The 17,956-nt window shown below is 40.4% G+C and overlaps 1 protein-coding gene across 13 annotated transcripts in view; it reads right to left on the minus strand.

Moving 5' to 3' along the window:
• The window catches only part of hspg2 (heparan sulfate proteoglycan 2), a 161,121-nt gene that overhangs the window by 83,863 nt on the left and 59,302 nt on the right, over positions 1 to 17,956 (minus strand). For 11 of the 13 annotated variants that reach the window (XM_047380093.1, XM_047379871.1, XM_047379735.1 and 8 more), the window contains exons 4-12: positions 8,653 to 8,762; positions 8,474 to 8,532; positions 8,081 to 8,250; positions 7,956 to 7,994; positions 2,940 to 3,065; positions 2,604 to 2,813; positions 1,762 to 1,881; positions 1,499 to 1,630; positions 347 to 491 (exon numbers count right to left, since the gene is read on the minus strand). In XM_047380093.1, the coding sequence (XP_047236049.1) occupies positions 347 to 491; positions 1,499 to 1,630; positions 1,762 to 1,881; positions 2,604 to 2,813; positions 2,940 to 3,065; positions 7,956 to 7,994; positions 8,081 to 8,250; positions 8,474 to 8,532; positions 8,653 to 8,762 (1,111 nt within the window). The remainder of the gene's footprint in view (positions 1 to 346; positions 492 to 1,498; positions 1,631 to 1,761; positions 1,882 to 2,603; positions 2,814 to 2,939; positions 3,066 to 7,955; positions 7,995 to 8,080; positions 8,251 to 8,473; positions 8,533 to 8,652; positions 8,763 to 17,956) is intronic. The other 2 variants (XM_047379941.1, XM_047380327.1) reach the window with 2 other exon arrangements.

Consider the following 17,956-nt stretch of genomic DNA (forward strand, 5'->3'; position numbering starts at 1 on the left):
CTTCTGCAGGTTTCTAACCACAGACACAGCAGGGCGCTGTGGAAGCCGACAGCCTGCAACCGCAGCTATCGGAGCTGGAGTGCACAGCAAATTTCTCAGTAATTAAAGTCACAGCCCTTGAAACATTGCGTCAGAACTGAAACTTAAAAGGAGGAGGGCTGCATTTCAAAACCGAGAACAGGAAAAATAAATTCCTAATTGCAGTTTACTGCTGGAAAATAAAGGTGGTTCCAGAGCAAGATGCCAGAAGCATCAGTGAAACAACATTCCCTTAGAAATAAGGGTTTTTGATCACTCTATTTAGAGGTATGAAGAATAGAGTTTAGAGTATCTGAAGAACCCCAACCTGTCGCTTCTGGGAATATGCCCCCAGTTGAGCCTCCAGGTGATGATGGGCGTTGGAACTCCAGCAGCCTGACAGGTGAACGTCACAGTCGACCCCCGTGCCGCCTCAATGGACTCCTCTGGTGGGCTCACCACCATAGGTGGGGCTGTAAATTGTCAAAAGCACACAGTAGTTCAGTCACAGAGTACACACACACATACAAATAACACTGACGTATGAGTTTGGGAACCCAGTAAAGTCATGCATCAACCACAAACCTCAATCTATTTTATTATATATTTATATACTAAATCAACGTAATACAGCACATGATTGTGCAGTGGAAGAAAAAGCATAAATGTGTTTTTTATAAATAAAAACATAAAAAGGTGCGGATTTTATTTGCATTCAGCCCTCTGTACTTGCTCAACAGCATCAAGCTTTCCCATGAAGCCTTGTTCAGTCCATCATCTAAAAATGGAAAGATTAGTGAACAACTGCAAACCTGCCAAGACATGGCCATCTCCAATACTGACAGGCCAGACAAGGAGCTTAGTTAGACAGGCAGTGAAGAGGCCCATGGGAACTCTGGAGGAGAATCAGTTGACATGACGACTTTTATTCATGAACTACTCCAATCTTGCCTTTATGCAAGACGGGAAGAAATCCATAAGAAGTGGATTTTATACTTTGAATGTTTCTTGTGTTTCTGCATTATAGTTTGTAAATATTTTCTAATGTGCAGGTTGGGGGTGTAGAAGTTCATCTTCCAGCAGGAAATTGGTCCTAACAGCCAGAGCTACAATAAAATGGTTTTCATCAAAAGAACAATTTCTCTTCCACTTCACATTTATATGCTATTTTGTGTCAGTGTCTTAGACATTACCTAAATCCAAAAATCTATAGTTTTAGGCTGTAATGTGACAATATGTGAAACAAATTAAGTGGTATGTATAGTTTTGTCAGGCACTGTAAACATCTGCAGCAAAAGGACAATTCTGCTGGAGAAAAACTTCAAGACAAGCTGTTTCAGTTGAATCCTGTGACAAGAGTCAGATTTTACAACAAATGAGCTGCCGCTCTAAATGCAGATTCAGACAATTGCAGAAGAGAGTGAAATGAGCACCATAAAGAGGACAGATTGTTAGAGCAGACAGCCTCAGTATCACTTACTGCAGCCAAACTCATCAGAGCGGTCACTGCAGTCTGGTTCTTGATCACATTGGTAACTAGCCGGGATGCAAGTGTTATCACTCCGGCATTCAAACTGCCCAGGGTTGCATCTGTCGTTGGGACCCTTGGTGGCTGTGGCGATGAAAAATGGTTTACTGATACCTTTCTGATCATGTTTACAGCATGCTGAATGCAACAGTCAACTTTCTAACATTAAAATGAAATATCACAATATTTTGATCACAAAAGAAACGAGGACTTACGGCAGTCAGTCTCATCTGAGTTATCCTCGCAGTCGTTGTCGCCGTCACAACACCACAGCTTCAGGGCGCAGCGGCCATTTTTACATTTGAATTCATTGGGCTCACAGGGAGACGGAGTACCTGAGTTAGATTAGGAAAGTCGGGGATAAAATCAAAAAGATGAACTCGGGCATTTTACTTTGATTAAACAGGTTTAGTTCTGACAATGAAAGAAATTATCTAATACTCAATACATCATATACATGGACATTTTGTCTACTGTGAGCAAGAGACCTTATTCCAACACTAACGACAAACATAGGGCTCATTTAGACATCTACTTGTAGCTGTGATTTGGACGTATATATATATTTCATCTAGGTTTAGATCAGGGGTGTCAAACTCGAGTTCTCAAGGGCTGGTGTTCATAAGCTCATGGCTGGGTGCTGTTGCCGTTTATTTTGCACACCAATCAATCTCGACTAAGACAAGTCTACTTCTGGACTTCTGATAAACATCTACAGCATAGGCAGAAATGTGTCTTCCCAATTTGTGATTCTACTTTTATCTTTAAGACATTCCATAAACTATATTTCTAAATAGAAATATTTGTTAGGGTAAAAGCACAAGTACAACATAGTCAATGGGTTGGGAATAAATGAAAAGCAAAGAGGTACAAAATGGTAGTAGGTGGAGGAGTAACAGGGTTATGACAGGGCAAAGGGTTGTAATGACATGCAGCATTCATCTCAAACCATGCAGCTTAAAAAACATCACTGAAAAGGTTAAATCTCAAATATAAAATCAGTACTATTAGTAGGCTTTACTTTTATAATTATCATGTGCAAGACCGTCTGACTTACCACATCCCAGTTCATCACTTCCATCTTGGCAGTCCGTTTGTCCATCACAGATAAATTTTTGAGAAATACATTCTCCGCTCTGGCATTTGGCCTGATCTGCTTTGCATCGAATAGGAGGGACAGGGGGATGAGGGCCAAATGGTCCAAGGCCACCAGGCAGAGTGGGAGTGACAGCAGCAGGGGTTGTCAAGACCAAAGGGACGGACATTTCTAAGAAAAGATTTTCAATTAAACTTTGCTAATGTACATACGAATGATATATAGGTACAAGTCAGCGAGTGATGATGTCAAACAGCCAGTGAACAAAGCTCAACCAATCAAACGAAAGGCACTCACCACAACTTGTCTCATCACTCATGTCTGTGCAGTCGGGTCTGTTGTCACAATAGTACTCCATTGGGATGCATGTTCCATCACCACACCTGTACTCGTCAGCCATGCATGGCCTTTTAATGGGCGTTACTGTGAGAAATGCAAAAGTGGAAGCAGGGGGAACAACCAAGGATCAAAGACATGCAGGGAAATAGGCCAACAGACTATCCTAGGCTACGTTCACACAGCAGGTCTTGATGCTCAATTCTGATTTTTTGCTAAAATCTGATTTGTTTTACGTGGTGGTTCACATTACTATTACTGTATAATTACTATATATTAGACTTCAGTCTGAACGGTTCACAACCCCAAAGCAGCTCGCAGGCGAAGAAGGAGAATACTGACATCACACAAGAACACTGTTTACTGCAATAAAAATGGATGTTTGTGTATCGTTTTCTAACTTGTTGAGTGCACATGGGTCGCATATGGGCAAAACAAAAAAATAAAATGTATTTGGGCTGCATTCACATGCTGCATGAACTAGTTCTCACATCAATGCACAAATAATACAGTAGGAGGCTAAATCAATCAATTCACACATGGCATTGATAAAAATATTTTTTTTCCATTCAGGAAACAATATTCTGTGTGCTCATACTGGGAAAGCCCGATGCACAGACAAAAGAAAACAGACAAACTGATAAGAACGCAATAAGTTGACTGGAAAGACAAAATTAGACATAAGATTTAAGATCATAAGCCAAGTAAGACCAGACACACAAAACAGAACTAGAATAAAGGGTGGGCAACATGTAATACAAGATTGGACAACAGACAAACTATACAGGACAGACTATAAGAGAAATAACACACACACAGAATAATCTCAATAACCCCAATAGCCTCAATAAAGCTAGCTAAGATACTTAGAAACCATTTTCACACAAGAACAGCACCAGTTAAAAGTCTGAAACAATTGCAATTTTAAAAGCATCATAAGAATATAAAGTGTTCTTGCTTGTTGGCTCATTTGTTGCAAAAATACAGATCCATTTAAATACATATACATGGACTATCAACAGATCTCATACTAATCACTACAAATTCTTTAATTATTCTTCAACCAACTTTAGCAATGTGTGTACTAAACGTAACCTTTAAGTGACAGAATAGCTGCCTACAGGGATTCTTCCTAAGGTTGATGGGTCGTAGGAGGCGTAGTCCTAGATCTCGGTTTATCACCTACCTGTCCTGTTTTTCTAACTAATATTCTCCACTCAGTGACATCCACCTGGAGCTGACTGATAATTGGCAGCTCCATATATTCAGCTAATCAGTTATGCCTATGTCATTGGTGGACTTGATAACGACTCATACTTACTCCGCTATTTTCCCCTGCTACTCTCCATTTATTCATATTTTTCAATTATTGTTGTCAGGAACTTTGTATTCTCTCAGTTTTTTCTTTCAGTAGAAGGTACATCTGGCCCGGTGCTTCTGTTTTTGGATATATCCATTGCCTAGAAAGCTATTGCTGCCATCAACTTATTTTTTGTTCTCTTTTATTTCCCAGTGAAGGTACATGGACTGTTATTTCTGTGTTAAATTGTGTCTCTTTCTTGGAGTTACCCATTGAAGGTGCTATTGGGACTATGAAACTGGGGGTTCTCGAGTGTCTATTCAAGCTAGGATGTAAGAGTCCTCCTTGCCGTCAATGCGTGTTTTCTAAAAACACTGAGGCAGCGATGGAGGTAAAAGTCAACCCAGCACTGTTAGGGCTCTGAATCGCCATGCCAGGCAGTGAGCGCCTGTGACACTCAAAGAATATAAAAGTTAGACGGCTTTGCTGTTTGACATTGTGACAGATGAGCAGTGAAACCAGCTGGCCAGTGGATTTAAGATAAAAACACATTGGGTCCAGCCCAGTATGGGGTGAACATCATTTCTTGACATTGACAGAAATTATTAACAAATTTCAGCCATGGGTAGTTTCTTCAAAAGCAATGATGCAGAAAAACACAACAAAACTGATAAGGTGTCATACACCACCCATGTGTTTTAATCTTTACAATGGGAGATGTCCGATGCACATTTGATGAGTAGCACTATTGACTCTCCTGAGTTCCACTCATCGCCTCCCTCGGTTCAAGGTTGTCAGCTTCATTTGCCACAGCTCATGTGGAAACAGGTGGCTCAAAAGCTGATTTATGAATGGGAACATGTTGAAGTGACTTTTATGACAATTTTGTTTTGTGAAAGAGCGTTTTGTTTCTGCTCCAGGTAGAAAGTGTGACTGTTTGCTTTTCACCCCTAGATAAGGTCATTAATGCAACTCAACAACTCAATGCAATCAGCAGAGTTCATTACATTACAAGATCAAATGAATTTTATAGTAATATATTATAATTAAGATTAAACTGTATATAACTTAATCGGGAACTGACTATATAATTACATTTTATTCATTCATTTATTTGGATTGATTTGAATTAAACTTGGATTGAATTTGATTCCCTATAATTGGATGTGAATTGGAATCGTTTGTCTTGTAAAGCTTCACGAGATGATACCCAAAGTACAGTCATATTCAATAAATTAGAATATTATTGGGAAATTTGTTTATTTCAGTGACTAAGTTAACTACGTAAAACACATTATATAGGTCCTTCTCAAAATATTAGCATATTGTGATAAAGTTCATTATTTTCCATAATGTCATGATGAAAATTTAACATTCATATATTTTAGATTCATTGCACACTAACTGAAATATTTCAGATCTTTTATTGTCTTAATACGGATGATTTTGGCATACAGCTCATGAAAACCCAAAATTCCTATCTCACAAAATTAGCATATCATTAAAAGGGTCTCTAAACGAGCTATGAACCTAATCATCTGAATCAACGAGTTAACTCTAAACACCTGCAAAAGATTCCTGAGGCCTTTAAAACTCCCAGCCTGGTTCATCACTCAAAACCCCAATCATGGGTAAGACTGCCGACCTGACTGCTGTCCAGAAGGCCACTATTGACACCCTCAAGCAAGAGGGTAAGACACAGGAAGACATTTCTGAACGAATAGGCTGTTCCCAGAGTGCTGTATCAAGGCACCTCAGTGGGAAGTCTGTGGGAAGGAAAAAGTGTGGCAGAAAACGCTGCACAACGAGAAGAGGTGACCGAACCCTGAGGAATATTGTGGAGAAATCCGATTCCAGACCTTGGGGGACCTGCGGAAGCAGTGGACTGAGTCTGGAGTAGAAACATCCAGAGCCACCGTGCACAGGCATGTGCAGGAAATGGGCTACAGGTGCCGCATTCCCCAGACCTGGGCTACAGAGAAGCAGCACTGGACTGTTGCTCAGTGGTCCAAAGTACTTTTTTCGGATGAAAGCAAATTCTGCATGTCATTCGGAAATCAAGGTGCCAGAGTCTGGAGGAGAAGGAAATGCCAAAATGCCAGAAGTCCAGTGTCAAGTACCCACAGTCAGTGATGGTCTGGGGTGCCGTGTCAGCTGCTGGTGTTGGTCCACTGTGTTTTATCAAGGGCAGGGTCAATGCAGCTAGCTATCAGGAGATTTTGGAGCACTTCATGCTTCCATCTGCTGAAAAGCTTTATGGAGATTTCATTTTTCAGCACGACCTGGCACCTGCTCACAGTGCCAAAACCACTGGTGAATGGTTTACTGACCATGGTATCACTGTGCTCAATTGGCCTGCCAACTCTCCTGACCTGAACCCCATAGAGAATCTGTGGGATATTGTGAAGAGAACGTTGAGAGACTCAAGACCCAACACTCTGGATGAGCTAAAGGCCGCTATTGAAGCATCCTGGGCCTCCATAAGACCTCAGCAGTGCCACAGGCTGATTGCCTCCATGCCACGCCGCATTGAAGCAGTCATTTCTGCAAAAGGATTCCCGACCAAGTATTGAGTGCATAACTGTACATGATTATTTGAAGGTTGACGTTTTTTGTATTAAAAACACTTTTCTTTTATTGGTCGGATGAAATATGCTAATTTTGTGAGATAGGAATTTTGGGTTTTCATAAGCTGTATGCCAAAATCATCCGTATTAAGACAATAAAAGACTTGAAATATTTCAGTTAGTTTCCAATTAATCTAAAATATATGAATGTTAAATTTTCACCATTACATTATGGAAAATAATGAACTTTATCGCAAAATACTAATATTTTGAGAAGGACCTGTATAGATTAATTACACACAGACTGATGTTTTAAAGCCTTTCCATCCATTGTCTTCCGCTTATCCGAGATTGAGTCGCTGGTCCAGAAGAGAAATCTAGACATTCCTCTCCCCAGCGACATCCTCCAGCTCATTCGAGAAAACATGACATTCAAAATTAGACTATAACATCAGACTAAGAAAAAAAACATTGTTAATACAGAACTGTGGACTTGATGAAAAGTTTGTTTATTACCCTATTAAAGGTTGTCATTTTTAAAAGGTACTTTTAATCTGACAAACGAGCCTCATCAGAACAGGTTCTAATTTGTTGAATATGACTGTAAATTGGCATGAGATAAACAAACACAACCGAACAGGATAGGGTTATTATTATTTTTATGCATTAAAAAAACTCACACACTGAATTCAGACCTAACCTCTGGACAGTCTCCAGTGTTCATGTGTGAAAACGGTTATACAGGAAATCCACCCATCCAAAAGTTAACATGTTTCAGCTAAAGTCCTATCAGGTGTCATGCCTCTTTTTCTAGCCTGTAGAACTTGCAGATATCAAATGCTGCTTCATGTTGCAGAGAACAGTAGCATCTTTCATCACACTCATGCCATGCAAAGGTCCTTTATGTTCTCTGTGCACTACTGGACCTCAGGGATTGCAGCCAAAACTCTACATTGGTGCATCCATGCAAAACATTCCCCAGACCGCATATATATGTCAAAGAAATAGGCATTAATAAATATTAGCAGAATAAATGCACTGCAGTCATTCTACAGCTTCTACAGCACAATTGGCTTCCTCACCATGCAGGAGGCATGGTACAGTACAAACCTGGAACTGCTATAGGGTCCACTGAAGGCAGAGTTATAACTAGAAAAAAGGCAAACGTTGAAGAAACTGCCTAATGTTCTGGTAGATCTTAACTTGATAAAACTTGAAGTTATTGTTGCTCTTACCTTTCCCAAGCTGTCTGAATTGAAAACCTTGGACTGACGTAACATAGGAAGCAATGGTTCCCTCCTTCACCACATTGTAGAGGACCCTGCGGATCCGTTCTTCATTGTTGTAATCAGAGCCCACGTCAAGTTCCACAAAGATATCAACTCCAGCTTCTCTTATCATCTTTCTGCAGGGAGTAAGAAAGGGTACACACTGAATGGCAACACAGGAAACGTCTTCAGGATTTTAGTTTAATATTCCCTCCTAAAGTGCTAAAGTATCACTGACAACATGTCACCATCATGGCCCTTTGTGCTTTTTTAGGAAAACAAGGAAAACTACATGGCCATAATAAGCCCAACAGGCAGCAACAGCACACAGCAGCAGGGCTGCAAGGTTTGTGCTCTTACTTGATGAGTACCACGTTGACCGTCTGGGCACCTGGAATCTTGTTGTATTCCGACTCCAGCTGTGGAGACAAAACAAAACCCAGTTGTTCTTAGACAAAGCCATAGAATCACACATTTTTAAATCAGCAGGTCCAGAAACATCAAGCATTAACATTATAAAAGGTGGTTGCAAGACATACCGTGTCCATCACTGCTTCAGAAATTTCCTTAAACTCCGGAGAGAAGATGTCCTCCAGCTCAGGGCCGTACACAACGGAGTCGGTGAAGTTGACAAGAGCTCGATAATAAACTGGAGATGGTGAAACGGGAAAAGAAGCTGTCAGTTAAGCCACACAATATCAAGCCAGGACCACAGACTCTCAGCTGGTTCACATATTATACTCAAGTGATATCATAATTTGTTAGCAATCATTTCCCTTTGGCTAAATATTTTAGAAAGCTAAAACTCAGAACCACAACCATGACTTAAACTCTAGCCACAAATTATGGCATCTATTTCTATATCTCAGTTATGTTCAGGTCTGTTTGGTGAACACACAGCATAACAATTGGCAATCTTAGATACATTCTGCTTTCTATGGTGTGCTATACATGTATCTTCTCATTGCTCTATGGCTCAGGAGACAAACAGCCAACATTTTCAAATGGTGGCAGAAAACTGACAAAAATGTGGAATACAAGCCAATAAATTTAGGCCCGCAGCGACTCTGTTGGGTGGTGAGCAGGACCTTCAATTCAATATCACGGCTGTGTGAGCAGCTGCTGAGGAAGAGGTAAATCCTCTCTGAATGACCCTGGAAGAGGGCCTTAGCATTCCCTGTACATCTACAAAGTCAGGCATATGAGGCAGGAAGGTGAGGGAGCATTGGAGGGGAATGCAGCAGGGATTATATCCATCCCTCTCAGTGTGTTTTTTAGCTGGGACAACTGGGTCATTAAGCATATTGGTCAGTCACCGTAGCATAAAGAACTCCAAACTCTGACATGAGCTGCAGAGAGCTAGCCAGCATTGAACGGCAGGTCAAGTCAGGTTTTTGCAGAGTAAATTCAGGTCAGATTCCTTCAGAGCAGTTTTAGAACTTTGCAAGCGCATGGTCCATTTTAACTATTCAGTGCTTTAGTTAGGTGTTCTTGAGAAGAGCTTTCAAAACAGAAAACTTTGGCTGAATCAACCCTTTAATCTAACTGTTTTTTACATATTCCTGATAGTAAAACTTTGCATTACTCAAGCCCTTATTTTAACAGAGCATAACATGGATTTATTTTCTACTGAATCATTAAGTCATTCTGGTCAATTTAGTGGATAGCAAAAATATTCATACCTCAGTTTGCAGATTTGTATGTCTAAAAAAAATCTAGAAATGTATGTCTCGTTTTCCTGATGAAATACAGTGAGGAAAATAAGTATTTGAACACCCTGCGACTTTGCAAGTTCTCCCACTTTGAAATCATGGAAGTGTATGGAATTTTCATCTTAGGTGCATGTCCACTGTGAGAGACAATCTAAAAAAAAAAAAAAACCACTTCCACTCCACTAATTATTCTAAATTAGAAGCACCTGTTTGAGGTTGTTAGCTGCATAAAGACACCTGTCCCACCCACACAATCAGTAAGACTGTAACTACTAACATGGCTAAGACCAAAGAGCTGTCCAAAGACACCAGAGACAAAACTGTAGACCTCCACAAGGCTGGAAAAGGCTACGGAGCAATTACCAAGCAGCTTGGTGAAAAAAGATCAACTGTTGGAGCAATTATTAGAAAATGGAAGAAGCTAAACATGACTGTCAATCTCTCTCGGACTGGGTCTCCATGCAAGATCTCACCTCGTGGCATATCAGTGATCCTAAGAAAGGTGAGGAATCAGCCCAGAACTACACAGGAGGAGCTGGTCAATCACCTGAAGAGAGCTGGCACCACTGTTTCCAAGGTTACTGTGGGTAATACACTAAGACGTCATAGTTTAAAGTCATGCATGGCACAAACGTTCCCCTGCTTAAATCAGCACACGTCCAGGCCCGTCTTAAGTTTGCCCATGACCATTTGGATGATCCAGAGGCGTCATGGGAGAAGGTTTTGTGGTCAGATGAGACCAAAATATAACTTTTTGGTCTTAATTCCACTCGCCGTGTTTGGAGGATGAAGAGTGATGAGTACCATCCCAAAAACACCATCCCTACTGTGAAGCATGGGGGTGGAAGCATCATGCTTTTGGGGTGTTTTTCTGCACATGGGACAAGACGACCTCCTTCCCTCAGTCAGAGCATTGAAGATGGGTCGTGGCCGAGTCTTCCATCATGACAATGACCCGAAGCACACAGCCAGGATAACCAAGGAGTGGCTCTGTAAAAAGCCTATCAAGGTTCTGGAGTGGCCTAGCCAGTCTCCAGTCCTAAACCCTATAGAAAATCTTTGGAGGGAGCTCAAACTCCGTGTTTCTCAGCGACAGCCCAGAAACCTGGTTGATCTGGAGAAGATCTGTGTGGAGGAATGGGCCAAAATTCCTGCTGCAGTTTGTGCAAACCTGGTGAAAAACTACAGGAAACGTTTGACCTCTGTAATTGCAAATAAAGGCTACTGTACCAAATATTAACATTGATTTTCACAGGTGTTCAAATAGTTATTAGCAGCAGTAACACACAAATAAATTATTTTAAAAATCATTGTTTTTTTTTTATTATTTCTCTCACAGTGGACATGCACCTAAGATGAAAATATCAGACCCCTCCATGATTTCTAAGTGGGAGAACTTGCAGAGTGGCAGGGTGTTCAAATACTTATTTTCCCCACTCTACTTCTATAAATAAATACTCAGTTTGTAGTTCTAACGTGACAAAATGTGAAAAGGTTTAAGAGGCATAAAAGCTTTTGGAAGAAATTACTGTACGAATTAATGTAGCCTGGCATTTTAAAGGATTAACTATTTCCAAAGTTGTGTTGATCCGAAGATCTTTATATCACAGTCTTCAGCTAATCACGGTTTCCACTTTCCTTACAGGCAAGCCTATAGACGTCTTCTAGAATATATATTGATTTGCTTTATGTGTAACTCATTATAAGCTAAAATGTCACCTGTACTATTATAATTCCAATGTCACAGGCCAAGTTTGTGAAACTTAAAATAAGCAAGGGGATGCAGGCTGTCCCAATCATGACTACCAACGTTTAGTTGTGACTGGCCTGCGAGCCTCAGACTGACAGTGGGGAGATTACAGAGGAGGGCGATATTTGTGCCGCAAACATACATTAACAGCCCAATATTCTAGGGATGCAAAGATATAAAAATTTTGGCTGATATCGATATTAATATCGCTGTTATGGCCGATAACCGATATTTACCAATATTATATATCGTATACATTTTACTACCCTTTCAACACAGTGAAACAAATGACCACACCGCTGTCATTGCTTCTCTGCTTCAGTTAAACACCCTACAGTCCTGCACTGCATCACTATAACTGTTACATGACCAAACAAATAGCACATGGCCAACCTCCTCCCCTCCCCCTCCAGAAACACCAACAACAGCAACAAGTTGGTAATAAAAATATCGGTTATTAATATCGGCCCAGTTTTACTTATCGGACCGATACAGATATGTTAAAAAAACAGCTGAGTCCCGAGCTTAAAATAGGTAGCAGGAAATGAGTGGGTCTGGGCAAAAAATGACAAGAAGAAAATCGATGGAGTCTCATCTATTCATTATCGCCAACTATTCCTTGTAGTTGGCACACAAATCCTGCATTGGTGTTGAAATACTAATACCTTAAAGCCCCTCCAAACCCAGTGCAGGGGATGGAGAGGCTGAATTTATCCATCTCTGGTTCTGTGAGCATTATTTTGTGTTTAAAAGAGGTGTTTTTGTTTGGTTTTGTTTTTTGTTGTTGTTGTGTCCTTAGTACTGAACCACGACAAAAATAAAACTAGGCAAGTACCAAACTATGATTCCAGTGAAGCACAACACCCCTAAACCCAGACATAATAATCACTTCATCAGGACCGAAGGACTCCAAGTGACAAAACAGCCAACCTACTTTAACAGTTTGTTTTATATTGATTTTTGGGAAATAAAACATGTTATTTGCTCTAGCTGTTGATTTTTTTTTAAATGTTGAAGTTAATACAGTTTGGCTGACATTAAAGATTATTTTGCCTCAACAAGAGGATTTCCTAGTGAGCATTGAGCCAACATCTTCACAGGTCACGTCATTCAAATCGTTGCTAGATCATCCTTTTTATCTATTGCACATACTTTTCAGGTACGCTAAATCTACTTTTGTCTTGTGCTTGTCCAATAATTCATGTATTTTTATAAAAGGACAAAGTGCACCATATTGAGATGTGCCAAGAAATTTAATGAATAGCTCTTTGAGAATGATCAAACACGTACAGAAAAACCATTTGGCCTCTAAAACATTGTTATTCTGTGTATTTTTGTAGAAGATCGGATAAAAACTGATGTGTTCAAGTCACCTTCCTACCGAGAAAGTGCGTAAAAATCCAGCGTAAAATGTGCCCTTTATGAATTAATGAACATCTCACTTGAAAAGTTCAAGTACTAGACAGAAAGTAAAATGAGAGCAGCCAACCTCCAAAGAAAAACTAAAAGGATGTCAAAGCCTCAGGAGTTAACTGCAGGACCATTTTAAAAGATTCAGAGAAAGCCTGGCTAATCAGAGGGAATACACAGTTAGGCATTTACAGTTTGTATCCCATGAGAACCCTTTTAATTTTATCTTGTTAAGTCTTCTTTATAAAGTAGATTAAAATACACTGATAAGCTTTCTTTCGCTGGGACAGATTTCCAGTTTTCTTTGAAGTCGAAATTAACTGATTCAGATTTTCTTTATAAAGAACCATAAAAAAAATACATCCTCATTGGTAAACCCTTTTTTTAATTCAACAAAAAGTAGCAAGAAGGTCCTGGGTTTGGAATCCTAGCCTGGAGTTATCATGTTTTCCCTGTGCGTGCGTGGGTTCTCTCTGGGTACTCCAGCTTCGAACCCTCAGTCTAAAAGCATCGCTGTTAGGTTAAGTGGTCTCTCTAACTTGCCCATGAGTGTGAGCAGGCATCACTGTTTGTTCTGTGTGTCTGTGTTGCCCAGTGACGGCCTGCCGAACTGTCCAGGGCATAGCTCGCCCCTTGCCAAATGACCAGTGGAGATAGGCACGAGCCCCTCTGAGTTTGGTTCTGCTGGACCTCTGTACTTGCCTGGGGCTTCCCTGTGTTTAGTTGTAGTTTCATTGATTTGTGTTCAAAATGCCAAAAGAAATATAAGGTGTTCAGTTTTGAAGCACTAAATGATGAGTTGTTTGACTAAAATTTCTACTATCCTTGATCAAAGATATCTCTTGCTTGCTGTCTTTTAAATCTTTCTTTTCTCTGAGCAAAAATTGATAACAGGACTGCTCCTGCTGTTTCAGTTGTTTAATTGTTTTGTTCAGCCTATAAATGGCTGTGGCTTAACATCCGCTGGGAGCTCCTTGGAAGGCACCCAAATGCGAATGCCACATTTAAAATAAACATCCTTTCCCTACTAAATTGTTTGGAAAATTAATAAGAGAATACTGAATGTTACAATTGCTGACCAAATTTTTTTATTGCATTTGAGGTATACACCAAACCTTTTAAATACAAATCAGAAGTTAAATGCATATTTTTGTAGATCTAACAGGAAATAACCAAATATCACATTTATGGTGAGCTTTTTAATGAAAAAGATTACGTGCCTCAGCCATACTGTGTCATCACTGAACATTACTAAGCCCTATTTTCTTTCCACTCATAGATTTATAGAAACAATAACTTGCCCTGAATGCTGTTCTGAAAGATGGGCAACATCAAAGTTACTCTTGAAAGCATTTTATTTGACCTGCATATAATCTAATTACTTGGGTGGGTACTTGCCGCCCGGTCAACAGCGGTTCATAGCTCCCACTCCATCTGAGCCCACCACCACAGACTGGCAAGCCTGATTGGGTTCTTTTGATTTTGACCGCCAGGATGTGGCCCGCTGCTAATGAGCTGTGCTTTTCATTCCAAGACCCATTCTCCTCTGTGCATCCCTCTGTCAGCAGAGAAATCCCCTTGTTGAGCCCCACCACCATTAAAAAGTGATGAAACTGTCAGTTTGCAGACGTGACAAGAGCGAAGAGGAGAAAAAGAAGAAAAAAAAAAAAGGTTGGAAAAAATTGCATTCTACACTTTTAATTCACAAACTGATTTAGCTATTTAAGTTGTTCATTATAACTGTGGAAGCAATGTGAAAAGGGCCTCCTCTCAACACATAGTTGCCTAAGCATAAGACAAAGAAATAATTGAGCAGCAAGCCGCATTTGGCCTATAAAGCTCAACCACATGGGCTTGACCTTTACCCCAAAGCTAGCACCCACAGCAACAGTAAAACCATTTAAGAGGAAGCAAGAAGTAGAATTAAGGTCCAGTTTCTGACATTAAACATTTTAATCTATTCATTTATTTATAGAGATTTTTTTCTGATGAGTGAACATATATGTAAAAGCTACCAGGTTGCTCTGATAAAAACACTCCCTGTTAAAAAAGTCTGACACTCAAAGTAGCCATTTTCAGTATGAATCAGATGTTTAAAACATAGTCAGAGGAAATACAAGATATGCAACTATTGCTGCAAAGGAAAAAAAGTTCCACTTTCTAGAAACTTTCAATGGGTTTTATGGGACTTTATAGCAATGAACAAGATTTTTTTAAATAAATGGGATATAAACCTTTACAGACTTGGATTAAAGGCTAGCCTCACCAATAAAAAAAAATGTTAATTCATATACAAAATAACATCTTGCATGAATCAGAAAACCCAGCATCACATTTGATGTAGCTAGCATAAGATAATCGTTTAAACAGTGCATGCAGGGGGCGCGGCCTCAAGTAAGCAGTGAGTTACTGTATGTGCATGTGATTGAGGGATAGCATATGTATACGCTATTGTACTTACATGAACTCCAAGTGTTTATTTAACATTATGCTAAAAGATATTTCAAAATTTGCAAACCTAGTAAAATGCAATTTAAAAAGCATGTACACTCACCGGCCACTTTATTAGGTACACCTGTCCAACTGCTCATTAACACAAATTTCTAATCAGCCAATCACATGGCAGCAACTCAATGTATTTAGGCATGTAGACATGGTCAAGACAATCTGCTGCAGTTCAAACCGAGCATCAGAATGGGGAAGAAAGGTGATTTAAGTGACTTTGAACGTGGCATGGTTGTTGGTGCCAGATGGGCTGGTCTGATGGGCTTTCAGAAATCTACTGGGATTTTCACACACTACCATCTCTAGGGTTTACAGAGAATGTTCTGAAAAAGAGAAAATATCCAGTGAGCGGCAGTTCTGTGGGCGCAAATGCCTTGTTGATGCCAGAGGTCAGAGGAGAATGGCCAGACTGGTTCGAGCTGACAGAATGGCAACAGTAACTCAAATAACCACTCGTTACAACCAAGCCATGCAGAAGAGCATCTCTGAATGCACAACACGTTGAACCTTGAGGCGGATGGTCTACAGCAGCAGAAGACCACATCGGGTGCCACTCCTGTCAACTAAGAACAGGAAACTGAGGCTACAGTTCGCACAGGCTCACCAAATTGGACAATAGAAGATTGGAAAAATGTTGCCTGGTCTGATGAGTCTCGAGTTCTGCTGCCACATTCGGATGGTAGGGTCAGAATTTGGCGTCAACAACATGAAAGCATGGATCCATCCTGCCTTGTATCAATGGTTCAGGCTGGTGGTGGTGTAATGGTGTGGGGGATATTTTCTTGGCACACTTTGGGCCCCTTAGTACCAAATGAGCATCGTGTCAATGCCACAGCCTCCCTGTGTATTGTTGCTGACCATGTCCATCCCTTTGTGACCACAGTGTACCCATCTTCTGATGGTTACTTCCAGCAGGATAACACGCCATGTCATAAAGCACGAATCATCTCAGACTGGTTTCTTGAACATGACAATGAGTTTACTGTACTCAAATGGCCTCCACAGTCACCAGATCTAAATCCAACAGAGCACCTTTGGGATGTGGTGGAACGGGAGATTTGGATCATGGATGTGCAGCCGACAAATCTGCAGCATCTGTGTGATGCTATCATGTCAATATGGACCAAACTCTCTGAGGAATGTTTCCAGTACCTTGTTGAATCTATGCCACAAAGGATTAAGGAAGTTCTGAAGGCAAAAGGGCGTCCAACCCGGTACTTGCAAGGTGTACCTAATAAAGTGGCCGGTGAGTGTATGTTGTTCATTCAAGTTGCAAGACAGTGTTGCCAACTTTGTGCCACTAAAATTAGCTACTTTTCTGAACTATGATTGGGCATGAAAACTAGTTGCTTTCCCAAAAAACATCCAGTGATAATTCTAGTGAAATTTTCTGGTGTTATTGGAGACACTGAAGTTAAAGTATTCATCATTCTTACTCTTCACAAGAAGCACAGTATGATTTTTGGGCCCGTCCCTTTTTCCCAGAACACTCACAGGTTGCCCAGTCCTCATGCAGCAGTGCCTCCAAGCTTTAGTCAGAGCGGAATATGTTCACCTTTCTATGTCCAAACTGCAAATGATTTGCACAAAGCCACTGCTGGCTGAGTCCAATTGGGTTACAGACAGGACTGAGTTTAGACTTTTGGCTCACGTCTGCCAGTCCAAACCCTAGAGGGGGAATGGATGTTACCCTGAGAAAAAGGAAGTCAGAAACAACAGGAAGAATGTTCCATTGACTGCTCTTTCACACATATAGTGCAACATCTCCTTTAGTTTTAATAGAAATAATTAAAGAGCCACATGACTGGAAGGCAAGAATAAAATATTATGAATGCAGCACATTTTTCTTGATATATTTAGTTCCTAAAGATAAAACTAGAATCAGCCAGAACCTGTATCTTCAGGACAAAGCTTTACAAAAACAAAGTCATGAAATCAGTCACAGTCTGTGGATCATTATATATTAATTTGCCAGCTGGCTGTGTCTTCCTCAATTCCTGCAGACAAGACCGCTACTATTTAACCTTTGTCCTGGTGCACAGCCAAAAAATTGGATCCAACCCCACTCTGTGCCCTCCGGGAGACTCTTGGAGATTAATTCTGACTTCAGTATTAAACTGGCCTCTGTGCTCTCCCACAGCTTGCAAAGTCACAATAAGAATCAAAACCTCAACTGCACATTTTTAAAGCACGGACGAACAGCTGGTTTGTCACACTGAAATGAGGAGGAAGTTGTTTAAAGCACTTTACTAATTAAAGCGAGATGCACATTTTTTCAAGTTTCCAAAATGGTTTTTCCAGCTGGAATGAAAGTGTTGTCACTCCAGAGTGATGAGCTTTTTATTGCTTGATGGAACATCCCCCACCATTTTTCCACTGGCATTAGGAATCAGCGGGAGAGAAAAACACTTGCAAAAACAGAGTCGCTGGATACAAAACGCAACATGCCTGAGCTGAATCTTTCCT

This window comes from Girardinichthys multiradiatus, chromosome 1 (assembly GCF_021462225.1).
Source record: "Girardinichthys multiradiatus isolate DD_20200921_A chromosome 1, DD_fGirMul_XY1, whole genome shotgun sequence".
Lineage (NCBI taxonomy): Eukaryota > Metazoa > Chordata > Actinopteri > Cyprinodontiformes > Goodeidae > Girardinichthys > Girardinichthys multiradiatus.